The 26,314-nt window shown below is 53.1% G+C and overlaps 6 protein-coding genes across 6 annotated transcripts; 3 read left to right on the forward strand and 3 right to left on the reverse strand.

The window, feature by feature from the left end:
• The first annotated feature begins 946 nt into the window (after positions 1-946).
• KVR01_007800 (uncharacterized protein) lies at positions 947-2,470 on the forward strand. The gene is made up of 4 exons (XM_044789507.1): positions 947-1,118; positions 1,195-1,400; positions 1,474-2,105; positions 2,170-2,470. Exons 1-4 carry the CDS (start codon positions 1,102-1,104, stop codon positions 2,362-2,364), a joined length of 1,050 nt encoding a protein of 349 aa, XP_044642778.1. The 5' UTR covers positions 947-1,101; the 3' UTR covers positions 2,365-2,470.
• A 1,441-nt stretch (positions 2,471-3,911) lies between these two features.
• Positions 3,912-5,858, forward strand: KVR01_007970 (uncharacterized protein; the record flags this gene model as incomplete). The annotated part of the gene is made up of 3 exons (XM_044792372.1): positions 3,912-4,007; positions 4,075-4,772; positions 4,889-5,858. The coding sequence occupies 3 exons, from the start codon at positions 3,912-3,914 to the stop codon at positions 5,856-5,858; spliced, it is 1,764 nt and encodes a 587-aa protein (XP_044642948.1).
• Positions 5,859-9,361: 3,503 nt separating this feature from the next.
• KVR01_008294 (uncharacterized protein) lies at positions 9,362-10,168 on the reverse strand (the record flags this gene model as incomplete). The annotated part of the gene is made up of 2 exons (XM_044789466.1): positions 9,362-10,071; positions 10,132-10,168. 2 exons carry the CDS (start codon positions 10,166-10,168, stop codon positions 9,362-9,364), a joined length of 747 nt encoding a protein of 248 aa, XP_044643272.1.
• A 6,835-nt stretch (positions 10,169-17,003) lies between these two features.
• KVR01_008256 (uncharacterized protein) lies at positions 17,004-19,092 on the forward strand (the record flags this gene model as incomplete). The annotated part of the gene is made up of 3 exons (XM_044788525.1): positions 17,004-17,201; positions 17,331-17,815; positions 17,997-19,092. 3 exons carry the CDS (start codon positions 17,004-17,006, stop codon positions 19,090-19,092), a joined length of 1,779 nt encoding a protein of 592 aa, XP_044643234.1.
• KVR01_008201 (uncharacterized protein) lies at positions 17,868-21,845 on the reverse strand. The gene is made up of 2 exons (XM_044792111.1): positions 21,311-21,845; positions 17,868-21,230 (listed from the first exon to the last, which is right to left on the reverse strand). Exon 2 carries the CDS (start codon positions 21,192-21,194, stop codon positions 20,112-20,114), a length of 1,083 nt encoding a protein of 360 aa, XP_044643179.1. The 5' UTR covers positions 21,195-21,230; positions 21,311-21,845; the 3' UTR covers positions 17,868-20,111.
• Positions 21,846-22,955: 1,110 nt separating this feature from the next.
• Positions 22,956-24,552, reverse strand: KVR01_007674 (uncharacterized protein). Its single transcript, XM_044785631.1, has 2 exons — positions 23,380-24,552; positions 22,956-23,322 (listed from the first exon to the last, which is right to left on the reverse strand). Exons 1-2 carry the CDS (start codon positions 24,279-24,281, stop codon positions 23,211-23,213), a joined length of 1,014 nt encoding a protein of 337 aa, XP_044642652.1. The 5' UTR covers positions 24,282-24,552; the 3' UTR covers positions 22,956-23,210.
• Between the last annotated feature and the right edge of the window lie 1,762 nt (positions 24,553-26,314).

Here is a 26,314-nt window from a genome sequence, read left to right on the forward strand (position 1 = left end):
CAGCATCTGCTCTCATCCTTTGAGTTCTATCCGCCATGCGTCAGAAGGCCTCTAGGAATAGTTTCCCCCTTGCCCAGGACGAAGAAATAGGCCGCAAAGTCCCCCAAATATGATAGGGCTAGCCTTGAACTTACGTCTGGTACATGCACTGTGCGTAACTTCTCATTTTGATGGCCTTGGCTCTCAGCTGAACAGATTGAACCAATTCCTCCGGACACCGCGGGCTCGACAGTCAAGCCAGGAAGTAGCCATGGCCGAGCCTGGAAGATGCATGCCACTGAGCAGCTGGTTGTCATTGCTTTAGCTGCGCCTTTGAGGACCTTGCGGCCGTCGGCGGTCAGGTCATGTTGGAAGTACGACTCCGCCAACCGAGCCAGCTCGTCGTGTTGCAATTAGGGTGTGGGAGAAAGTGAAGACGAATGATTGTCTATTCAGTCATATCTCATCCTTGCGCCAGTTTTGGGTGAGAAGAAGAGACATTTATCTTCTGTCCACTTATACTATAATGCGTATATATAAGATAATTGGACAAACAGTCAGTCCTTAGTCGTCAAGAAGCCTTTCTCGGAGCAATTCTCAGAGCATATTTTCACAGAGTGACTTCTCAATAAGAAGATTGTCGGTCCTGAAGTCCGTTGTGCAGTGCATCAAACCTGAATTACCTAGGCACATGTAGCTGCTCTCTACTTGGCGTAATCATCACTCTTCCGGCGGCTCACTAAAACATGCCTAGTTTCCCGGTTTTATCGGGGCCATGTTCACTGGACTCCCATATTTTCAAGCATCATCGACTTCGAGTGGCTTCTTCGATGTCGTGATGACATCATCATGGCCGTGGATGAATGTTTAGGCGGGGGTTAGGGGCAGGCGGGATTCGAATTCCGCCCATTAATAACGCGAGTGAAGACCCGTGTGGAGTTGCCTCTAGGGCGTCATATGAAAAGGAGTCGTGGCACGAACGGTTCGTAAGCATGTGACGTTTATTGCTGTTCATTGACGTTCATAATCCGCCCAATATCCCCTCTCTGAACTTGATCCTCTGACGAAGCCTCAAGTCTAAACGCGAATCTCGTGGCCCCGGGTTCAACAGAATAGCCCAGCATGGTCAAAGTCTTTCTGTGAGTTTGGGTCCGGCTATATCTCCTCCCGGTCATGAGTGATAACGAGATAAGCTGACCGCGCCCAATCTCGCAGAACAGGGATAACGGGCTACACCGGTGGGGACATCTTCCACGTCCTCGAGAAGACCCATCCAGATTTCGAGTACTCTCTCTTGGTCCGCAACGAGTCCAAGGCTGCACCCGTCAAGGAGAAGTACCCCAATGTCCGGATCGTGTACGGCACACTCGACGATTCCAAGTTGTTGGAGGAAGAGGCGTCAAAGACAGACATCCTCATTCGTATGCGGCGAGAGCCTCTCTTTCGTACCTAGGCACAGCTGGCCGATTTGAGCGAATACTGATGATCGAGCAGATACTGCCGACGCGTCAGACCATGAAGGGGCAGCCAGAGCATTCGCTGCCGGCCTCGCGGCTGGTCACAGCAAGGAGAAGCCCGGCTATTGGATTCACACCGGCGGCACGGGCATCTTGACCTATCAGGACACTGACGCTGACCGGTGGGGTCAGCCCCTGGCGTACGAGCCGTACGACGACCTCGAGGGCATCGATGCGCTGACCGGGCTGCCGGACCACGCGTTCCATCGCAACGTGGACAAGCTCGTACTTGAGGCTGCTGGCAACCCGGCCATCAAGGCTGCGATCATCTGCCCGCCCACCATCTATGGAAAGGGCAGGGGTGTGGATAATACCAAGAGCCGACAGGTGTATGTGATGGCCAACATGACGCTGAAGCGTGGCAAGGCACCGATCATCGGGACGGGGAAGGCAGCCATGGACAACGTCCACGTGCACGACCTGACGGACCTGTACATCAAGATGGTGGACGCCGCGCTTAATCCCAACCCAGAACTCGACCAGCACATTTGGGGCCCCAAGGAAGGTTACCTGCTCGCTGAGGGAGGGTACCACGTGTGGGGAGAGCTCGCCCAATGGGTTGCTGAGGCTGCGCACGCAAAGGGTTACATCAAGGACACCACACTCGAGGTAAGCTTTTTCCATCATCGCTTCCTGTCCGCTCTTCGCAGAAACTTTACTGACCACCGGAAAGCCGTTGGACGTGAACGAGGCCAAGGAGATCGCGGGGTTTGAAGCGGCATCCTATGGTTTGAACTCACGTGGGTATGCGAAGAGGGCCCGCAAGTATCTAGGCTGGAACCCGAGTGCACCGAGCCTGAAGGAAGAGGTTCCAAACATTGTTGATGTGGAAGCGCAACTGCTGGGACTCAAGCCGTCAAAGCCCTGAGCTTGAGCTTGTTTAGCCTCCCGACTCGCCCATAGACTGCGACCTAGTAATTCTAGCCTAGTAGAGAGATGCTTGAACAACGGCGGACGCACACGCAATTTTGAAGTGTGAATATGCTTCAGTATGGATAAACACTGCAAGGCTTTGAGTTGAAGTGACATCGACGATATGCTCCTACGATGATTGGTCAGACTGTTCCTTGCCCCGGAGTCTCGAAGAGAACTGCTGCGCCAGTTGCATGGAATGGCGGGACTCCTAGTTGGGCGGGATACATCGGGAGGCATAATCCTCGTTCTACACCATCGCCTGATGATACCTTCTATTTATATCTCTCGTAGGGCTACCAAGGGACCTCGCGGTTCATTGCTCACGACCTGTCATAGGAAAGCACCGACGGGTTGAGAACAGCTTGGCATGACATGCAAGACTATTCAGCTGTCATACGACTAATTCCATCCAGACTGCATCAGCTGACCAGGTGAATTAGGATCATCCAAGGTTCTGTAATGGTTTTGTCTCGGGAGGTTGCGTGCCTGCGGTGTCTGTTCGCAAGAACCCACAGTCTTGACGAGCGAGATCCATACGCAGAGAAGGGATACGACACATCAGACAAATAAGGTTTGCTCATTTACCGCACGGGTGGACCCAAAAGAGGACCTCGCGAGCCACGGTCCCGGATCTGCGGCGGGAGAACTTGAATCTAGTAACGTCTCCCGCCCGTTCAGGTACGCGTATCCACCGATAAACCAACGCTTGAATCAGAGAGCAGCCGCATGACTGCACATTGCCCAGCTCAAGGCTAGCAAGCCTCAAGCGAGCTCATTCAGCTCATGCCAATCCATCAAGATAGTGCTGCAGGTCCCGGGGCCTTATGGACCGAAAAGCAAAGGGCGAGTCATGGCTAAAATGGCCCTCCCAAGATTCTGGATTCCCACCCCCCCCCCCCCCCCACGCGAACATGTTCCTGCGCTCCGGGCGCCTGGCTCCTCAGAAGGTTGCATCGGCCCTCCCATGACGTGAGAGGGAAGTCCCCTGCGTATGGTGCTCGGTCCGCCCGCCAGAGGAACTCCTGTGTTCTCAACTCCACCCGGCTAATCATCTTCCTAGCGAGATGAGGCCCGGACCAAAAGGTTCGCACTCACGATTCGCGAACGCGCGGGTCTTCACCAATCGGGATGTTTGGCGCCCGGCACGAGGGCGACGAGGGTGGAAGGCTGGCCCCGCTGGCCCCCGGTCTGCCTGCGGAACATGGCGGGCGTTGAACCTCAGAGCGGGTTGTTGAAACAGGGTACCGATATTATGTAGTGCATGTCGTGCTCCACGTGCCTCTGCTTCTTATCTGCAACCTTATGTCGCCCATGTCTGTCTTTGGGGGGGCCTCTTCGTTGCCCCGGCGGGCTGGAGCAGCCGCTTGGGGACGTTTACCGACGGGTCCGGACAGCCTTAACAGCCTGGTTCCCCTTGTTTTATTTCTCTGCCCACATGTGCTGCATGTTGTTCTCTGACAGGAACGACTGCCGAGATCAAGACGCAACATCTTCGCAATGATGGTGGCGCCATGGGCGAAGTTGCTGGTCCTCCTCACCCTGGTACAATCAGCTTTCGGCCAGGCGTCGGTCCTCGCTGGTATACCGAGCTGTGCGGTGCGTATACTCTCCTTCAAGCTTGTCCATGAGCCCTGAGAGACCTACCTCCTCTGACATCTGGTAGCTGTCCTGCCTCTTGGAAACACTCACCAGCCCGGCGTCGCCATGTCCCATCACAAATCAGACTTGCATATGCCAGAGCGCCACCCTCCAGGCGAATGTCTCCTCATGTGTGCTGGGAAGTTGCACCGTGAAAGAGGCACTGACGACGCTCAACATCAGCTCGACGATGTGCAATGCTCCCGTCCATGATGACCGCCTCATGCTCGATGGCATCTCATATGCGCTGCTTGCGTTATCATGTGTGGTCGTCGGCATACGCTTCTATGTCAGGACTTTCATGGGCGAAACTGGCAGCATTGGCACCGATGACTGGATAATCCTAGCGACGCTTATTCTCGGGATCCCTTCCACGCTGCTTGCCACCCTGGGAGCAGGCGGGTATGGGCTCGGCCGGGACATATGGACTCTGTCATTCGACGACATCACGTCGTTCGCCAGGTGCTTTTACGTGCTGCAGGTTCTATATGTCATTGGCCTGCCGATGGTCAAGCTATCACTGCTGTTCTTCTACCTCCGAGTATTTCCAGCGCGTCCTATCCGCAGAGTATTGTGGGGAACGATCGTCCTGATCCTGTTGTACTCTGTCACCTTCCTGTTCATCTCGATATTCGAATGCACCCCCATATCATTTTTCTGGGAGTCATGGGACGGTGAGCACGAGGGCAAGTGTCTCGACCTGCACGGCATTTCATGGACACAGTATGTGCTTTTGATACCTTTCCGCTACTAGTTGATCTGAGCCACCAGTGGGATGCTGAAGTATCCCCGCTCGCTCATTTGCTTTCCGTCAAGCTTGCTGACTGAGCGATAACCAGGGCCGCAGTCAGCATCGGCCTCGATCTGTGGATGTTGGCGATTCCCCTTTCCCAACTCCCCGGCCTGAAGCTACATTGGAAAAAGAAGGTCAGCGTGGGGTTGATGTTCTTCGTGGGCACATTTGTGACTGTGGTCAGCATACTGCGTCTTCAGTCACTCATGAAATACGCCAATTCCACCAACGTGACGTGGGATAACACGTCAGTTGCGATTTGGTCGACCATTGAGCTGAACGTGGGGATGATATGTACCAGTCTCCCAACTCTTCGACTCCTTGCGGTCAAGGTCTGGCCTGTCCTAAATGGATCAACGATTCGCAGCAGATTCGGCTACAGCGGGAGTCGATACGGGCGAAGCCGATACCCGAAGCGATCCACCGACATCAGCAGCAGCCGGGAAGGTCCCATGAGGATGAACAGCCTGAAGATCCCAGACGTGAAAATCGACACCTTCCAAATACCGCCGGGCAGGGTATCGGATATCGGGCCGCGGCCTTCCGCTCCAAAACCCGCCCATTACGGTCTCTCGAGGAGCAACTCGGAGGTGCACTCGGTGCACACTTTGACGAGCAGACACAAAATGCACAAATATTCCACGAGCGTACCGATCCGCAGTGCAAGCTTGGCGAGGCGAGACTTCCTTGACGAGATTTCGGAGGCAACACAAGCAAGCCATGGGATGAGTCACAGGCACAACGACACGTTAATGGTGGAAGACAACGTCACCGTCAAATCTGGGAGGACCGGGAACAGCACGATAGGCAGGATTGTGGAGACATATGCCACCATGTCGAGCCCTATGGAGTACAGTGCGCCCGTGACCTATCCAGACTGGCCGCTGAACGAGCCAGATAATGTCCCACTGCCGCGTGGTTGGCCGACGGAGCAGAGGCAGACACAAACCATGTTTCCCATAGGTGAAGCTACGTCTAGCTCTTCTTCTCTCGGGGACATTGAAGGCCGGGGTTGAGGGATGAATACCTAATACCTATATATGCATTAATGACCAAAACAAGCTCTTCCAAAGTGCTCGCTAAGTGGTTGCAGGATGAGTCCACCACGGGGGCATCCTCGCTGCTCAAGCTCTGATACCCTTCAACTGAATGATTTCCTGCCAGGAATTCCTATCCAACAGCCTCCTTGTGGACAACCGGATCACCTCTTTAGGGACCAGGAACGATGAAGATTGCGAGTTGCGTCGGGCACAAGGCCGGATTGAGCTGCTACGTGTGTTCATCGTTCAACAGTGGCATGTCAGGAACGAAGCCTGGTTGTCCTGAAAACATAAAACAGAAATTAGTATCCGATATTGTAATCAACAACACTTATCGCCGAACTCCTGCGCTGGACGCCGATGGAAAAATCCATAGAAAGGAAGAAAGAATGCTGCGCTCCACACACCTGGGCAGCTATACCTCCTCGTGCCTTGCATGGCGGATCGTGCCCGAACTCCTGTCCGACCTGGACTCTTCCGTCAGCTCCTATCCCCCTGGGCTCCTATATCTCGTCATGATTGCCAGTCGCGTCGTTGAAGAGCCTACTTAGGTTCCCAGCTGCTCGAGAGAATTGTATTTTGTCTCCGGGACGAAGAAGAAGGCCCACGACCCCACAATAATGACCCAACAATAACCATGCACATGCTGAGGAAACAAGGGCAGACTTGGCCTCGGAGCCGTGCGCGGCCCGACAGTCGCCAAAAAAAGCTTAACCAGAACGCCGACAATAACCATGCAGATGGCAGTCCCGATGTAGCCGAGACCGAGTAAGGCCTTCCAAGGTTTCTGCCAAGCCGGTCGATCGGCAAGAAGCCGATGACAGTACCGGCCAGCTGGGCGACGTTGATGATGCCGCACTGGACGAGCTGCCCCTCGTACGAGGCTCGCCTAGGGCAGCGTCGAGCGAAGGGACGTCGTAGCTCAGCGCGTTCATGCCGGAAGTGGTCCCTCCCCGCATGCGAGACCGACGTCGAGGAAGTGCCCGGCGGATTGTATGACGAACAGGAGCCGGTGCTGAACGCGGGGATGCAGCTGAAAGAGCCACCCGTCGGCAAAGTAGCGTGGCTCCGAGGCCCAGTTTTTACCCCCGGGTTTCGATATTGCATCAGGATGGGGGTGGGTCTGACACAGAGTGGGACTGTGGGATGATGTCTTGAGTCGACAAACTTGGGCGAGGCGGACTTGCTCTCACGCGCGTGAAAACTTCCTTTTCTATCACCAGGGGGAATATTTAACAACCTAGGACACAGCGCCAAGTTGCCTCTTTATTCATGTTCAACCTCCACACCTAAGGAGGATGATCTATCTCTTGTATGCACGGTAGCTAGCGGGGCTCCACCGCGCTGCTTGATTCCTGGGTCTTAAGATACCTGGGTACAGGACGTAATTCAAGTAGCCAATACCTGATGTGATGTCTAGATGGCGATAACCAAGATCTACTTAACATTTGTCTGCAATGCCAACTCGGGTGTTTCGGCCCCCCTTGATGCTGTCCTGGGATCCACACTCCGGTTGTGAGTTACAGACCTTTGACCAGTATAGGACAGTGACAAGTTTTTGTAGTGTTGATTCTAGGTTCGACTTTCGTTTCTTGGTGTATTTCGACTTGGTCATGCGTGCGCATTGTAGTTAATTGCTGATAAAGACCCATGTAGAAAGACCCATGTAGGGATTGAAGAGATTCCCTAGAATTTACTTCCCCCTACGACCCAACAAAGAGGCTTATTGTGTGGGGGAAAAAAACAATGACCATTGTTCTGACGGCGGGGATGGGAATAATTCTCGAGCATTCATAGAGACATTTTAAGTTCAATGCCCACCTAGGTATTGTGTTACAGTGAGCTCATCGAAAGTCTATTTTATCCCAGAGCTCGTCTGCTTGGCAGGATTGACTGAAGCTAGGTACATCATCGAACTGGCTCGGAGCAGACTGAGTACATAATTAAGCATTGACCCTTGGGCAGTGGCTAACTAACACTCAAAAAACACACTTTGGAAACTGTGGAAGATCTGGTCTGAAATCATGACCATGTCTTCTCACTACTACTGTTACCATTGCGGAAACTTTGGGGCCTTCATACCAGAGGCCGGGGCGCTGGTAATTCCATCTCCTCAAGTGAGTGCTGAACTAGAGGCAAATCCTTCTTTGAATTTAGTTCCTGACTCACCTTACTCCGCTACGCCGCCCAAGGATGGAACCGAGAACCTGCCCTATCCGCCCCTCGAAACAACATACCCGCTAGTGCCGCTCCTGGCGGGTTGGGTAACTCAGCCTGAGCCTCAAAGTGAGTCCATTTCTGACCTGTTCCATGCGGGACAATCCTTTTTTGCCACTAGCACAACCCAAGATACGTTGCTTCACCAGGAACCGCCTATCGTCTTTTCTACTCCCGACCAGACTCTGGTAACTAGCACATGCCCTGAGCAGTCCACGCAGTATAATCTCATCGCCAGTCCTGCTTCTCTTGAAGCGATGGGCCATGCACCATGGCCCAATTCCTCTTGGCTTGAGGGAGCTGACCCCAGTAACGACATTCCGATTTTCACCGAGCCTTTTAGCGAGCTACTAGAAGGCTTCGATGGTATCGCAGAAGCCTTCAAGACTGCCAACATGTCCGTGGAGCAGCGTCGGCGGCAAGCCCGGGTCGTCGGCAAGGTGAACCAGCCATCCAACTGCTATATATTCTACCGCCGGGCCTATCGGGGCGCTCTGCAGGGTTATGGTTGGGCGAATACTGCAGCGATTTTCGGAAGAAGTTGGGCTATGGAGAGCGAGAGCGTGAAGCAGTTTTTCAGACACATGGCCGAAATCGACAAATCACTCCACCACCAAGCTTTCCCAGGTTTCAAGTACCCCCGTGTCCATGCTGGAAAGACCGCGAAACGGCGTCGTAATCCCCACAGAACAGATGACATTGTTTAGAAAGGTTAGAGACTACGCATCAAGAATTTTGAACAATTTATTGACCCCCCCCCATAGAAGAAAGGAGGAAAACAGTTAGAAAGAGCACAGATTTAAATGGGTTTAAATACACTGTATGTAATCCGTGGCAACGAAGGGGGTTGCAAAGTCACTCCATATTATAGCGTTGTGTAGAACGTGGTGGATAACCTACCCGTCAGGGTATTTATGAGACTACTCGTGACCAAGCGAGTTTACACTACACCACTCTGGGTGGCCTGGGAACCTATAGAAGATTCACAGGAGACCATTTGCAAGTCGTCCTGCTCCTTTCCTAGGCATGAAGCAACCAGCCGCACACATGCGGCTTGAATAGCATTCCGGACGGATTTTGATTTGAATAACCTCATGGCCAATTAGCATTACCATCTCAGATTTCGAGAAACAAAGAGTTCCAGTCGCCATTCCCTGCCCCATCTCCGTGGCAAGACTCCTTTACGCCATACCGCTCGAAGCTCCGAACCCTGCTGATCTTACATGTGCCCATTGTCGCCCACCGCCACGAGCCCTTGTGGTCTATACATATTGCTTGTGCCCGGCGTGTGGCTCCTGAGATGTGACATCCCGCATGACCGGGACCTCGTCGTTCGAGATCTTCCTCGCACTCTGCGTCGGGGATTTCTTCGACTTCTTGAGGCACTGCGACAGGAACGAGAGGCCCATCCACCCGAGCCAAATGATGGCCGCGAAGACGCCGTACACGATTACATACGTGCGGCTCGACCCGGCAAGCTGCAGTCCGAACCCGCCGTTGATGGTACCCAGCGTGATGAGCGGGATCCCCCACCAGATGTGGACGTACGAGACCAGCGTGCGGCCGCCGGTCCTCTTGAAGCGCAGGTGGTGCAGCAGCCCCGTGAGCGGCTGCAGGGCGAGGCCGCAGCACACGACGAGCCCGATGCGGGCGTGGTAGCTCTCCATGTACTCGTTGCCGTTGGCCATCCAGATGCCCATGGCCATGACGGCGAGCGCGATGCACCAGGTGAAGATCTGCCAGGCGGCGTGCAGCCAGACGGTGATGCGTCGCGGGAAGACGCGGATCAGGACCGCGCCCATGGGGAAGAAGAGGGCGAAGGCGAGGCAGCCCAGGATTCCGTGGGCCAGCTGGATCCGGGACTCGAGCCGCTCGGCCTCGAGGAAGTCCTCGCGCGCATCCCAGTAGTCTTCCAGTGCCTCCTCGGCGTCGTCGCTGCTGGGGTTGGCAAGGGTCACGGTTGCCATGGACGCTGGGAAGGCTATGTTAGACTGGAGTTGCAAGAGCTTGGGTAGAAATTAGGTCAGCTTACCGAGGCCCAGAATTGTAAGCTGTCGTTGAAAGCTCATGATTGTTGTCACCGCCGCCGGATAGAGGTTATTACCTAGGTCCTGTGTAGGAATAGGTTCAAAGGAGTCGCTTGTACGGATTGTCACGGCAAGAAGAACGAGGGGAGGGTATTTGAATTTATCTATAGCTCATCCTACACCGGCAGGACGTCGAAATTGTGTTTATTTTGTGATCGCCAAGTGTCTCGTTTCCCACTCCGTGGCTCAGGCGAAGCTGCCATTCATCCAAATTCTATTGGCCCTTCACGCTGTCATCCAACAGCCAAGAATACCACGCCACCGAATGGGCTGCATTGGCATTTCTTAACTAGCAGACATGCTTTTCCAGCAGATTGCCCGCCAGCAGTAATCGAGAGTGTGCGCCAGAGAGCACACACTCAGGGTCTCTAGGTTTCTACGAAGCCAGCTTCGCCCTCCTTGGGCCCGCTTGGCCGGGGCGCGGAGGGCGCGGACCAAGGCTGGCGCCAAGGGCACATCCCGGCGTCCGCGTCATCCAGCCTGCGGTTGCATGATGCCGCCCAGCACTGGCCGATTGCGCGCCCTGGCAGGATCCCATCTCGATCACCGGCCGGCCGCCATGATGCGGGGCCCCGGCCACTGCTCGTGGCCTGCCAACGCAGCGGGCGTTTACAACAAGTCGGCGATAACTATGTGGCCGCAATTCAGTCGGTGCGTGCGCGTCTTGTGCTTGTCTCTTCTCGCAGGGTGGCAGTGGATGTCTTGGCAGGAACCACGTGTGGCGTATATCATGTAAGTACGCTAGGAGAAAGCCTATCAACATTTGAACACGACGGTTTTGATTTCTGACACAATGGGTGGGCGGATTACCAAGTGCACTACTAGTTGACTTTTGTTCTGTTGTAGAATTGTGGTGCCACAACTGTAGAGTTTTACCTCTATATCCTGAAGTCCTTCACGCCCGCAAACTGGGGCATAGATTGACTCATTCTTAATCCAGCCAAATCCTTTGCAGGAAATCAATCTAGATAGTGATGAGGGGATACAAAAATGAGGATCGGAACATCCCGAGGCCAAGATAACTCTTATCCCACGACTAGCACTGAGTCGGAGATGGTCGCAGTCATCTGAGCCCAGCCACCTGCTTGGACAATTCGTTCCGTAGTGGGCGGTGTCCCACTGCGAGCAGCCTTACAATACGAGACAAACTCTATATAGGCTTTGCTACGCACAGCTTGGTATTCGCTCTCGCTTTACTAACCTGCTTTCACGACTCCCCACTCATCAGCCTGCCCAGCTGTGACTATTCGAACACTCCAATGTTCTCAGCACCAAGCGACCTTTTGTAAGAATAGAGGAGCTCGGCCTGGAGCGGACTGCGCCGCTTTCTTGGCATCGATTAATTGAGCTGCAGTCCATCCTACAGTATGTCTCCGACGGCAATGATTATTTTCCGCTCAGGCGTCTGCTAATAGTACTGTGTACTGACAGGTTTGCTGGTGGAGCTGATTGATCAATGTCCAAGCGACACCTACCCTAACTCTTCTAATCTCGGCCATTGCACTGTGCAAACGGCGTTTACAAGCTCCGAGAGATATGTCGGCAAGCGATGCCGCCACGTCCACTTGGACTAAATGCAGAGGGCTGGTTGAACTGGTCCAGCTTCGCCATTATCAGCCGAAGGCTTACGAAACCAGAATTGACAACAACGCAGCTTCAACAAGATTTCAGGACCGGCGACGATAACAGTCGCCCCTGGATGATGCTCCACGATTATTAGGCGCCAAAAGGCTCGACAATCTGGATAAAAGTACCAATGCCTTTAATGACCACGACCACTTGGTCGCGGGGTGCTAGGGAAGGGCCGACCCGGGTAAAGAAGTACATGACAAAGGTCTCTATGTGGTTGCAGTGCTATAGCAGAGCGTGATATTCACACACCAACTTCTTTGCTGTTCACATCTCGCAGGCCAGTTCCTGCATCACAAGTTCGTCGATCTTGCTCTAAAAATAGCCCTTGCTGCCTTTTAACGGGACTCACGAACTGAGACCTGCAGCAGATATTCTGTCAGGGGAATGGCATGGTTCCAAGGTTGCGACATCGGATAGTCTGCGTCCGGTTTGGTTCTGCGATGGCTCCAGCCTCTCTATGAGTCTGGCCCTGTTCAACAAGCTATTTCAATATCAAGACTTGGGGTTTATTTTTTTACAGAATGCAGGCTGGACCGCGAGGATATATGGTGATGTTGGGATCATCGTTTGTAACGTTGAGTGCACCGGTGCATATTTCTAGCATCTGCGATGTTTTCTAAGTTGTGATTGCCCCATTATAGCCGACGGAAGATCAACGAGCTCACCACTGGTCAGTATGTGCAGTCAAACTGGTCGCGTTTCGTTATGTCGACATTTAAGTGGTCCTTTTATCGCGCACATTGATCTGCCGCGCTGTGCATCAATTGATCCTTTAGGCTATAACGTGCATATACCTGGGCGGGTAGACAGGCACGTGTGACCGTGTTTCCAAGGCTGAAACCGAGGTGCATTTTCTCGCCATGGGATCTCATCTCGCTAGGATTGTGACTGTTCCCGACATGTGATGTGTCGACGTTCCGAATCGGCTTGGCTGGAGTGATCGCCGACTACTTTGGAGCACCCACCGTTTGAGTTGGCAAGTGAGGTGCTGGTTTGTCAGAGGCTATGATAGCTCGAACTCTAGACGCAAGGCCGGTGAACTGACACTCCAGCTGCATAACCAACCATCCGACCGTCCAGCCAGCCACAGCCGGCTCACGTGATCGAAATGTTGATCTCCGGGTGCCTACTTCCCATGTATCTTTTCTGAAATTGGCCCTGCAATCTGATAGATCGTAATTGGCCTCTCTGACATCCCCGATCGTTTCACCTTGTCGCACCTGGTTGGTGAACTGGGTGCTAAGCATCTGCCACACGTTTCCTGTCAATATCCTGCTCATTGACATTTGAACACGCGATCGTTTACTCGGATGTCAATGAGCCCTACCGGAATGAAACTTGGGACTTGGCCTAATCGGGGAAAAAACACCACCACACTGACAAGGACGATCTACGAGCCACCCGACTGACTCAATGATAGATCTGCCTGCCATGCCGACCAGTGCGGTGCTCGGTGCTGGGTACCTGATGCTCGTGTTACCAGCCTCCAAACGTCTTCAAAACACCCATCACATTCACCATTCCTGTAGTATCTGACTCGGGCCCGCACATACACATTGTTAGATGAGCATTTGCGCACCTCTCTCTATCTAGTACACAGCACGGAGCCTGCGATCCCGGTCTTGGGTGTCGCACCGCCCTGACGGGCCCGACTCAGCGCGCCGGCGGCACTGTCTCTGCTGTCCTGGCTGTGTGCTATCTCAGCTTTCCCCGGGTCGAACGAGTGGGCTGTGCATCGAGTGCAGAGACTTCTAGTTCGGGACGGCAGTGCGGCTGAAACATTTCGAGGTGTGCACCTCGGGGAAGCAAGGCTCCAGGGATGTGGCCGGGAGTCGTCAGGAAGCCTGACGTGACCAGGAGAAGAGGCGAATAAGAAAAGCCTCTGGGATTCGTCTGCCCCGCGATATGTGTCAGCGTGGATCATTGGAATACCACAGAACAGTAAGTAGTACTGGAGGGGGGGAGAGAAAAAAAAAGGGTATCCTCGGCTGGGATGGAGGATGCAGATGCAATGGTCCTGCAAGACAACAAAGACGGGATGAGTCCCGAACCTTGGGGCATGTCACATACAGGAGACAAAGTAAAATAACACTTCGACATGAACCCGGTCGAGGTAGGGATTTGAGGCAGCATCCCATGACCAAGTCCCAACCCCCCCAGCGGCTGCAGACATTGTGCAAGTCAGGATAATGCGCACATGAAATGACAGGTACGGGGGATTTTCAGGACGATGACACCCCAAGAGTTCGACGAAGCTTTCGACACAAGCCTGACGTGAAGCTACCCTGCACCGAGTACAACACTCCCACGCACGCGGCGGCGGAGAGAGACGACGGGCGGGTACCCGGGGGGCCTCGGGGAGTTGGGAGATGAGCAGCCGGGTTGGCAGCCAGGTTTGTGGGCCATCAGTGCCAGAGCCGAGTAGAAAAATCCCCGATGCAGATGAAATGCTCGCTGTCACATTCCTTCTCTCTGTATGTCACCCGGACCTGGGTAGTGCCTTTGTCAGATGGATCTAATAAGAGGGCAATCGGCGTCATTGATGGCTTACGATACCACTCCGCCCTCGTGCCCTCATTTCCACAATTGTTTTGCAGGCCACGAGCCGCGGCACGCATTGCAGCTGCTCCTATTGCCGGCCGTCAGGAGGCGCAGGTTCGAGGAGAAGAACATAAACACAGGACGAGGAAGAATTAAGCCGGATCATATTGGCTGTCGTCTGATGTTGTGGACGCCCCAGAGCCCCCAACTAGGCAATCGTTTGCGTGGTCTGTCCCCTCCCAAAGCCTACCTACCCAGGTACCTACCTACCTAGGTGTGGACCCTATGGAGATCTTCCGGCTGTGCGCCATGGTTGTATGGCTGCCAGGCTGCTTGGTGGTAGTGGTGGTGGTGGAGGGTGAGCTAGAGTAGTGCCCGCGGTAGGGCCTCGTCCGATTTGGGAATGCTGAGCTGCCGCGGTCGAGATGGGACGAAGCGGAGGGAGGTGGGCTTCCCGAGTCGAGTGGAGGGATGGTGCCTGCAGTGGTGGTGGTCAGCGGCTGAGGATTGCAGAGGCTGTACTATGTAGTAGGGTGAGTACTTGGTTATTGGATGATACCATATCGTCTCACTTATATTGACCCGACCAGGGGCCCGCCACCACGGCAGACCAAGCAGACCCCTGCGCCAACGAACCATGCTCTATCAATCTCAGACCTTAGCTCGGCGACACCAACTTATGGCCCAACCGGTTCATGTCGGGGAAGGGCTTACCCCGGCCTCCAGCTGTGGAAAATGTGGGAATGGATGCGGTTTAATTGATGAAGTCTTCCGCGGCGCCCAGGACGGAGGTCCGGCAGTGTACTGTAAGTGAACTTGAAGTGAACTGACGGACTGACTGACTAACTGCCTGCCTCGGCACGATTATTGACACGCAGCATGCATGCACCGCCTGCTCTCAGATGTTGGTTGACAACCTTACATGGTACACCAGAACTTGAAGTGTTCCGCGGCGGCGGCCAATTCAGCCTTGCCCTACACAGTACACAGTATTACCGCATTATTATCCCTGACTGTCTGATCCCTTTCCCGGGTCGTCAGGATGTGATGATTCTGGTGGGGCCGTCCCCGTCCCCGTCCCCGGCCAGGCCTGCCAGGGAGACAAAGCAAGCAACTTGAAGTAAGCAAGTGGTGTACTTCATGCGCAGGCACCTGGAGGCACCTGGTTTAGAGTTGCGGGTATGTGGCCAACCGGCTCTTGGTACGCTGCCAACACTACTTTCCATTCGTGCAATTTCGCCCTGTCGCGAGTTGATGCACTGATGCTCGAACATGTTCATGTTTTGTCCATCCTTCAGACTTCGGACAGGACAGGTCCTGGCATATATCCATACACAACATGGCATGACATAACATAACATAACATCAACGTACGTTCCCCACCGTGGCCTGGCCCACGTCGAGCCCTGCCTGCGTGTCTGTGTGTGATGCAACTCGTCGTTGCGTGTAAGAGAAAAGTCCCCTTGGCTTGGCCTTGTTCCTTTTCTTCCACCTCCCGGCATCCGGGACCTCCCTTTGTGATCGCCCTCGTGCTTGACATTGCATCGGCATCGCATCGCATCCTCCCCTCCCCCATGAAGCGCCCCATCACACCACAGATCTAGATCTGCCCACCCCTGTCCGTCATCCTGCCTCCTGCCTCCTTGCTAGTTTTGGTCGGGCGTCTGTGTCTGTGTGTCCACACACACGCTTACTTACTCACTCACTCATTCACTTACACACTTCACTTACACCCCCAGCCCAACCCAACCCAACCCAACGCGACCAACGGCCGTTCCCACTTAATTTACACGCCGCCTAGCATCACGTACCCACCTGGCCTATTCGCGACTGGCTCCACGGGCGGGCGGCATGGCAATAAGATCTAGCCGATAATATCCCCACCAGCATCCCACACACTCACTCCCACCCTTCCTTCCTTGACCCCTTCCCGAAGCTTTTGGTGACTGGCAGCCTTGGAACCTGGTTCGCATAGTCAGGGTAGCGTCCTGGGCCCCGCTAGGCATTCACCTCCGTCTACTTGGGTTCCACAAAACTTAGTTCGTCCAGTCTTTTCTAGCTGTGACCTGCCTCTGCCTTTGGCATTTCCCTGGCTGGCTTGGACTGACAACTTGACTACCTACCTCTTTGCCTGCCTGCCCACCCGCCTTCCGTGCCGTCCGGGACTTCGCATGCGGATCAGACTGGCTTTTTTTTCTCCACCATCTGATCACGTCCTCACAGTCCACTTCTGGTATTCTCGTCGGCCGATCACCGTGCTCGCTCATCCTGTCCCGAGAACGTGATGGTTGATATATGCCTTCCGCCCTTCTCCTACTAGCGCGTACATGGGATAGCAGAAGAAGGAGGGAAAGCGCAGAACGTTCATTTCTCTTCTGGGAAAGACTACTACCGTACATACGCCACCCGACTTTCTTTTCACTACTACTACACATACGCAATCATACAACACTCGACAGCATTTCGTCTCTTTCTGGAAGCAGCGGAGGTTGATCACGCTCGTTAACTCGTCGGCGAGGGGTGGTATAGCATACCACCCACCCTCCCCGTCACTCGGAGATTTTCACCAAGCACGCAGGGCTGGCTGGCTGGCAGATATCGCAGACTTGACTCCTTTCTCTCCCTTTCTCTCTTGGAAAGACCAATGGCTCCGTCCGCCACCACTCACCTCTCCTCCTTGGAGGGGCGAGCCCTCTCGGCGGACCAGAACGTCTTGATGACGCACCTGGTCGTGTGGCTCCTCTCGCTGGTGTCGGGGATCCTCCTGGGCCTGCGGTTATTCACAAAGTGGCTGAGGGCACAGCAGCTGTGGTCAGACGACGGGTTCCTGATAGCATCATGGGTAAGTCACACCGAGACATTGATACACATATAATTTTGCCTTCCAGTTGTCATTGCCCGTCTCGCGGCGGAAGCGAGACAAAACCAGACAAGACCAAGAAAGCTAACAGCAAACCTCCAAACCCCAAAGGTCGTCATCATCTTCTACTCAGCAATAGCATCCCTCGAGCTCGCCCTGGGGGCAGGCCGCCGGCAGACCACGCCCCCGCCGCCAGGCCCGTCAGCCCTCCTCCTCCTGGACAACGTGGCGCGCAGCCTGGTCCTGACGGCGGCGGCGTGGAGCAAGACGTCGCTGGCCTGCACGCTGCTCCGGCTGCAGTCGCCACGCCTGGTCCGCGCGGCGCTGTACTCGTTGGTGGGCCTCGTGAACGTCGTCGTCGCGGGCGCCGCCATCACGCACTGGCTGCGGTGCCGGCCGATCGCCGCCGGCTGGGGCAGCGGCGAGGGCTCGTGCTGGGGCATCGACGTGCAGAACATTGTGGGCCTGAGCGCGCAGGCGTTCTCGGCGGCCATGGACCTCGGGCTGGTGGTGGTCGTGTGGCAGGTTCTCTGGACCAAGGGGCTCAGCGTTGCCGAGAAGGCTGGTGTTGGGGCCCTGATAGCTATGGGCGTGCTGTGAGTATTATTTTTCTCTTTTTACCTTTTCACAGAAAAGAAGGAGGTTTAGTTTGCTGCCCATGGAGCGGATCGGATTGAAGACAAAGAAAGGGCCCCGGGGGCCATGGAAGGGCATGCATATATACATGATATAAAAAGATCATAGCAGACGACTGACAGCAGAACCATACACTCACAGGGCAAGCGCAACATCCTCCGTGGCAGCAGCCCAGATCTTCCAGCTCACCGACGCCAACTTCCAGCAGGCCAACCTCGACGTGCTCCTCTGGTCCTCGATGGAGCCCAACATCACCATCATGATAGCCTCGATCCCGACGCTGCGGCTGCTGCGGCCGTCGCGGTCCGGCAGCAGCAGGGGCCACCAGAAGCTCTTCTCGCGCGACGGCCGCGACAGGATCCGCATCGTGCGCACCGACGACAGCAGGGCGAGCCCCATGACCGTCGGGGCGCCGCCGCCCATCTTCAGGCAGCAGACGGCCGGCGCCGGCAGCATCGCCACCGTGGCCACGACGGCTCCCCCGAGGCCGCCCCGCCCGACGTCCAACCAGTCCTTCTGGACCGACAGCTCGTCCATCCTCAAGGGCGGCGGGGACAACGCCACGAACCCGGGCGGCAGCAGCAGGGGCCTGGCGCACGAGGCGTCCACCGACAACCTGATACAGCAGTCGCCCGTGTACAGCCCCAACAGCCACGGGCCGTATTCGCCTGGGGACAACAACAGCAACAACAGTATCAACAATAACACCACCAACGGCGGGCTTGGTGACACGCTCAAGCCCAGCACCAACGGCAAGAGGCTCACCCCGCTGGAGGAGGAGTCCAGCCAGAGGGGGTCCAACATGTCCAACAACATCAACACATACAACAGCAACTTTGACAGCTACTACACCAACAACAACAATAACAACAACCACCACCGGTCGAGCTCAAAGTACAGCACGGGCGCCTTCATCGACACGTACGGGGCGCAGGCCCGCAACGTCGTCGAGGGCATGGAGCTGATCGTGCCGCTGAACCAACAGCAGCAGCAGAGGCAGCAGAAGCAGCAGCACTACCAGCAGCAGCAGCAGAACCAGCGGCCATATGCACCGCAGCAGTACTCACAGCAGTACCCCCAGCAGTACCAACAGCAGTACCAACAGCAGCAGTACGGATATCCGCAGAACCACGCGCGCCAGCAGTCACCACAGCACAGGCGGAAGCCCTCTGTGGCCGAGGCGCCAAGGTACATGCATCCCGTAACGGCGACGGGCGGATACGGGGGCATGCTGTGAGCACACCTGCGCATGCACGCAGCCCGTGGGTGGGTCAACGGGGTTGAAGAAGGAGAGCTGTCCCGGTCGGATAGGGCATGCCGGGCGGACAGGCAGAAGAAAGGCCGTTGATGGTCATCGTGTCCTGCATTTCCTTTTACTCGGTCAGCAGATATCAAGGGAGCGAGGCGTTAAGAGTCGAAATTCGGTGCCTTCTGAACAGAAAACATCCCATCCAGAAAGAGGGCCAGCCAAGTCAGTCACACTAGATCTCTTTTCCTTTTTTCTTTTTCCTGGCGACGCCTTAATTGTCATATATCCATGTAATTACCTCGAGGCGAAAAGCAGGTCGAAGGTTGATACCTGTTGCCTCCTGCCTCCCCCAGCTCGGGGCCTCCCTGCTCTTCAGCTTTATTCGGACCAAAGATGAGGAATGGAACCGGCGTATTATTGACAATTCGTAGAAGAGTGTCTGTTTGGTGACCGTGTGATGAATGATGATGTGTTATGTCCAGAGAGAAATAGACAAAGAAGGGTCCCATCCTTATATCTTCAGCCGAACCATGAAAACGCCGCCTCTGTGGATGAAATCGCATGATCGTGTGTGGGTGTTGGTGGCGGGTGTCCCTTCCCTCACATGTCCGTCCAGCTTCATCTGTTCATCTCATTACCCATGGACTAGCCACCACCATACACGAGGCCCCCCCGGAGATTCCATTATGCCCAGGAGACCTGTTCGACAGTCATCATCATTAGCCCCAGCGCCCCGACAAGATCTGAGTGGTTTCGTTTTATGCGTTTCGTCATCAAGAATTCAAAAGCACCAATGCAGGCATCAATCAGTCAATCAATCAAATCATCAAAAGGACCACACCACCACAGGCCGGTCATCCTCCCCACCGTCGTAAGGGTTCGTCGTCGTCGACACGGTCATCATCTGGCACCCACGACGCACAAGGGCAGCAGCAGCAGCAGTAGTAGTAGCACCACCACCACCACCCCCACCCCCACGGGCCCCAGTCTGCATGATGGTGGTGGTCCTACACCCCGAATATGCGACTGAAGCGCCCCCTCTTCTGGGTGCGCACCGATTCCTGGCTCATCATGCTGGGCTGTTCGCTATGGGCACTCACGGTGCGCTGGCTCCTCATGGCCGGCGGCTGGCCCCCCATGGGGCCCCCTGGTCCTCCGCCCTGGTGCATGCCCCCCCGCGGCCCACCGTCCATCATGTCGTGGCGGCTCAGGCTCGGCATGGGCGGCACGCCGTTGCCGTTGGTGGAGAAGTCGCCGCGGAGTGCCCTCTCGACGTCGTGGTACTGGCGGCGGTAGTCGTCGTGCTTTGACTTTGCGTCGAGGAAGCGGGCCTCTGCCTCGCGCTGCCTGTCCTGCAGCTGTCGCATCTCCTCGTCCAGGGCGGCCATGTCGGCCTGGGCCTCGGCCATGAGGGCGCCGTACTCGGTGACCTTTGCGTCGAGGGGCTGCAGGACGCTGGAAGTGATGCTCGGGGTGGGGAGGCGCTGGATGTGTGCGGCCGGGGAGAGCAGTGGGGATTCGGGGCTGATGGGTCGCCCGCCCATCATGCCACCGCCGCCGCCAGAAGAGGGCGCCCTGTTGCTGCCGTTGGTGGGCGGCCGCCCGTCCTTGGTCACCTGCTGCTGCTGCTGCTGTTGTGAGCGGCGCTGCTGGGTCTGCCTGTAGCGCGCAGCGTCGATGTCGACCTTGTTCAGCGGGGGGTTGGCGTCGCCGCTGTAGCTGGGGGGCCTGGAGCCGCGGGGGGCGGCGGGGTTGTTGCGGGCGGCGTGGGCCATCTGCTGGGTGGTGACGGGGCCGTTGTTGGCGCTGCTGTTGCGTTGGTTGTCGACCAGCCTGCCCTGGCCCTGCTGCTGCTGGATGGGCACCTGCATGGCCATGTTGGCCATGTCGCGGTCGCGGTCGCGGTCGCGCTTGGGAGAGGTGGAGGAGTGGTCGAGGAGGAGGTGGGGCTCGGGGTCGGTGTAGTCGTAGTAGTTTGGGTAGGCGACGGGGCCGTTGTCGCGGTCGCGGGCGGGGGAGCTGGCGGTGCTGCTGCCGGAGGAGACGGAGGAGGACTTGTGCAGGACGTACGGGGCGCGGACGGGGGGCATCAGGTCGCTGGCGGTGCCGTCGATGCCAAAGTCGATCTTGGGAGGGGATGAGCGCTCGAACTGGTCCCTCTGGCGGTCACGCTGGACCCGTGGCTTGGGTGGGGAGCTCATCTCACCTCATGTGTGTGTCGAGTATGTGTCGTGTGTTGTATGTATGAGTGTATGTATGTAATAGACAGTCTAGACAAGACGAGACGAGGCAAAAGACGAGTCAAGACAGCCAGGCAGGCGACAAGCGAGCGAAGGTGGAGGTGCAACGAGCTACGGGCAGCAGCAGCAGCAGCACATTGAGGTCGAGTCGTCTAACGGGCAGAATAAACCCAAGTCGAGCCGAGTTGAGTCGTATCGAGTCGTGTCGGGTCGACGGATAAAACCTCGGGCAGAAAACAGGGTGGTGGGGGAGGGAGAAAAAAGGTTGCGAGGTGAGGTCAAGAGTTGCTGGCTCGGGTGGCTGGGAAGGAAGGACGACACCAGCTCTACACAGTACCCAGGTAGCTCCAGGGCAGCTCGGGAAGGTCATCAGGCAAGCTGCGGGAGCTCTGTGCCGGCTGGGCAGCAGAGAGTCGCGACTTCCAAGTCTGTCCGTCTGTCCGTCCAGCTGTCCGTCCAATTGTCGTCCGTCGACCCTTGGTACCTTGGTACAAGTCTCTTCCTCTCTCTTTAGTCTGTTCGCCCAGGCCCAAAAGAAACAACAATATCAACAAAAACACCACCAAAGGAAAACCCAATTCGACCAGCCGCTCACTGACCGCCCCTCTACAATACTACATGCCGGTAGCTCTCGCTACACAGTAGAATACGAGCCCGGCGTCGTACCACAGACAAGAGTGGTGTAGCATCCCGATACAGCACGTCATCCTGCCTTCATCCCCTCGGTATGTACTTCTTTCTACCAAGTACTCTAATGTGCACTGCACTCCATCAACCCCGACCTCAAAGTTCAACCCTGCAGTTGCGCTTGCATCGCTGCACTGTCAGAAGCCTGCCAAGTTCCAACCTTCCACTTGTGTTTTTGCTCATGCCCAACCCAAGTCTAGAGTAGACCTGCCGGGCAACGAGTACCTAGGTAGGTACCTGGTCAATGTACCTGGCCTGACAGGGATACCCGCGGGCCCTCCCGACCCGACCAGCCACCTCTGCACCAGCCACCAACCACCCTGCCATGCGACAGGGGGGTCCAGCTTATCTCATTTGCCCAGATCTCCTTCACCTGGCCTCCTCCTGGGATAATTATCACTGCACCATCTCAGTGGAATATCATTCCCTCTGGATTTCCCCGTACATAGGTACGCAGAACCATATCTAGTATACAGCATACACTACCTAAGTCATGCTTTGGACATTGTGATTGTGTACTTCAACCAGACTGCATGTGTGCTCCTGAAGGCATCAAGCGGGCAGCTGTTCCAAGGTTCTCTCCGAGTCTCTGGGGCCGGTGCCGGGGATTCCATGCTTCCCTAGTATGTCGTACTGATCTTTCTTGTTGTCGCACCGGACCTCGGGACCCAGGACGGGCATCTTGCGGCCCTCTCCCAGGTGCCCACCTCCCATGGGCTGCACGCAGCGGGCCAGCGAGAACCATCATCTCTTACTAGACTAGTACTACACTGGCATTGCTACCTCCCCGAGGAGTAGGGCCATCCAATATCTCCACACGTTCAATAGGCTTGAAAGTAGGAAAATTGGAAAGTGGGCAAAAAAAAAAAAATTAGATCACGTGTTCAAGTTATTTGCATGTTTTTTCTACAGGCCGATCTATGGGAAACAATCAGATTAAGGGGTTGAGTTATAACCCAGTGCTGGCGTTCGTTATTATTCAAGAAGGGCAAGGCCATCAATGATGTATGAAAAACTCCGTTCACGTGCTGGCACCGTGCCCGTGAGGCCATCCACACTTCTCACATATCCCAGCCATCGGGATATCCGGATATCTATCCGGTTCTACCTGGACGGTATTCACCTAGGTACACCCCCTGCATCACAGCCTAACCTGATCGACTGGTGACTTGCCAATGGCTACGCCCCTTGAGGCAGCGACGCTCCCACCGGCTCCAGCTCCTCCATTGTCTCCTTGACGAGCCTGTCCGCGAACCTTTGACCCTCCTCGGTATACCATAACTCTGGGAATCTGACCCGAGCCTCGTCAGAACACACATGTGAGAACGCTGGGCAGGGAGCAACTTACGGCTTGATGGTCCAGTCGCTGAGGAGCTTCCCATGGCTCTCGGGCCCTCGCACCAGAGTCGCGTCGAGGTATAACGAAGCCCCGACCTCCGGCGACCGTGCCAGGAAGAAGTGGATAACTCGGAATATCCATCTCAGAATCACGTCGCCGTCACTGGCAAAGGACGTCCCGTCGGTCATCCCGGGGTTGCTTGTGTTGATCAACACATCCGACGGGTCCACAAGCTCGGCCAGCTTCCCAACGAAGACCGTGAGCAGCATCTTCGACCTCGCGTACGCAGGGAACGGGCCGTAGCCTTTCGCATTGTCCATCTGCTCGAGGATACCGCCATCCATCTCCATCGTCGCGTTGTAAGCCCCGCCGGAGCCCACGACGGTGAGCACCGGCGGCCTGGGGGCCCCGGCGGCCCTCTTTGCCTTGAGGACCGGGACGAGCAGCAGCGCCAGAAGCACCGTGGACAGGTAGTTGACCTGCAGTGTGGTCTCGTGGCCGGTGGCCGCGGCGGCCTGGTACGTCGGCGTGATCAGCCCCGCGTTCAGTATCACCACATCGATGCGCGGCAGCGAGCCACACCGGCCCGCGAAGTCGCGCACCGAGTCGTACGACTCCATGTCGAGGATCCAAACAGAAACCTCCGAGTCGGGGAACTCCTCGCGGAGCTTTGCCGCCGCGGTGTCGCCCCTGGCCTGCGACCGCACGCCCATCACCAGGCGCGAGAGCCCCTTCGTCAACAGCTGCCGGGACGCTTCCAGGCCCAGCCCCACGTTGCTGCCTGTCACGATGGCGGTCTGGCCTGTGATGCTAAGTCCTGACGGTAAAGGCGTAGGCTTCGTGCGCTGTCGCTGGATCAAACCTCGCAAGGTTGCCTCGAATGAAGCCTGAGCTTTGGGGTCGGCTGGCATAGCGGCGTAGAGGTGTGGGATAATCGATGATAGTTGATTTAGAGCGTGTTACGATATTATTCACCAGGGTAATGATATTATGACATGGATAGTAGATAAACTTTGAATGAGAAACTGGTAGACTTTGTAAAGGTGGTATGATATTTCCCGCCATATACACCAAGGATATCAACACCTGAGCGCAATACAGCTTTTAAATGTATTGGACTTTGAAAGTCCGTCGGAGCTAAATCGTACCAGGTACGTCGGTAGGCAGCTGCTAATATCCGACATAGCGGGCGTGGAACTAGGGATTGGTGGCCTACTACTATCTAGGAAAAACGAAGTTGCGCCCCCCCCCAGTTAAATACCCCCTATTCCTCAGTTAAACCAAAACTTCACTAACAGGGCGGAAAATCCAATATTCTCACCAAGACACCCCTATTAACCTCATTAATACTAGTAATAAGTTGTTTTTATTACCTAATTAAGTAAAAGTAATATTATATTAATCTTATATAGTTAATTTAAACCTAGTCTATAAAGGTATATATAACCTATTTATTTTAATATAAGGTAATATTAGTTTAACTAATATTATAAATAATATATTTTAATTAACCTATTAAATTTAAATTATTTAATATTTATTATATAAAATCTATTTAAAAGTTAAATTATATAATTTATTAATAAGAATATTATATTATTTAAATAATTATATATTTAAAAGTTAACTACTAAGGTAATTAAGGTTTAATAAACTATTTAAAAGTATTTATAAATACCCTTAAAAACTACTTAAAATAAGGCTATTATAGTAGATTAAATGGTTTAAAAGGTATAAAAGAATACTATTAAAGTTAATAATAAAGAAAATATACTTAGTAATAAGGAAAAAAAGGTTCTAAAAGGTACTAATAATAAGGACCCCTTTATTAATAAGGTAAAATTCTTAATAAATAATAATAGTAATAATATTAAATACTTTAAAAGTTATTTAATTAACCCTTTAGTATAAATATATTTAGGTAAATTAACCCTAACTTTATTTATTAAAATTTATAGCCTAAAAGCTAATACTACTTTTATTATATAACTTAAAAAATAAATTATTATATTAAAAAAGAAAGATAAAGATTAAGGGATTTAAGGCCTTCTATTAAATTATATTAACTTATTTAAGGATTTAATTAAAAAAGTATAAGAATTATTTAAATATAATTATTAAGTTAAGGAATATCTTTATTAAAATTAATTAACTTATAAATTAAAAGTCTTTAATTTTATAGTTAAAAATTATAAAAAAATATTAATAAAAGGATTAAAGTATTTAATTATAATAATATTATAAATATACTCTTTAGGTTTTAAAACCCTTTTTTTAGTTTTATATAATTATAAGGTTATATTATTAGTATAAGAGTTATAAATATTTATATTATAAAGTAATTACTTAATTAAGTATTTATTAATTAAGGTCTTTTAATTATTATTAGCTATTTAATAAGTAGTTACTCTAAAAATAGTTTATTAATAATTAAATAGGTAGTAAATTTAAATATATTTAATAGAAATTTAGACTTTAAAACTCCTTAATCTATATTAATAACTATTAAGTAGAAAGTTAAAATAAAAGTAAAAATAAACTCTATATAAAAAAGTATAAATAATTAATAAAGATATAATTATATCCTTTAAGTAAGTATTATAAAGTTAATTATTATTATTAAAATAAAGAGAATTCCTTATAATAATAATATTTTATTAAATAAAATAATATATATATTAATTTATTTAATAGGAACTTAAGGGATTAGTTTAATATAATTATAATAAATAATATTATAGTTAAATATCTATTAAAAGTCCTTTTAATTATTAAATAGCTTAAATAGAACTTAATAAAAAAGTTTAATAATAATAAGATTAACTTTATTCTTTTAAAAAAATAATAAAAATAAAAGTAAAAAAAAATAATATTAATATAGTTATTAATTTATTATTTAATATTAATTTATTTAAAGTTAAATATAATTAAATAGCCTTAATAA

The sequence above is a fragment of the Diaporthe batatas genome (genome assembly GCF_019321695.1).
Source record: "Diaporthe batatas strain CRI 302-4 chromosome Unknown Contig00009, whole genome shotgun sequence".
In the NCBI taxonomy this organism is placed as follows: domain Eukaryota; kingdom Fungi; phylum Ascomycota; class Sordariomycetes; order Diaporthales; family Diaporthaceae; genus Diaporthe; species Diaporthe batatas.

Coding starts and splice junctions, on each gene's coding strand:
- KVR01_007800 (XM_044789507.1), top strand. Junction 1,401..1,473: donor AAAGACAGACATCCTCATTC/GTATGCGGCGAG, acceptor ATGATCGAGCAG/ATACTGCCGACGCGTCAGAC. Junction 2,106..2,169: donor TCAAGGACACCACACTCGAG/GTAAGCTTTTTC, acceptor ACCACCGGAAAG/CCGTTGGACGTGAACGAGGC.
- KVR01_008201 (XM_044792111.1), bottom strand. CDS start 21,194: ATGCCCCCCGTCCGCGCCCCGTACGTCCTGCACAAGTCCTCCTCCGTC.
- KVR01_007674 (XM_044785631.1), bottom strand. CDS start 24,281: ATGCCAGCCGACCCCAAAGCTCAGGCTTCATTCGAGGCAACCTTGCGA. Junction 23,323..23,379: donor AGCGACTGGACCATCAAGCC/GTAAGTTGCTCC, acceptor GGCTCGGGTCAG/ATTCCCAGAGTTATGGTATA.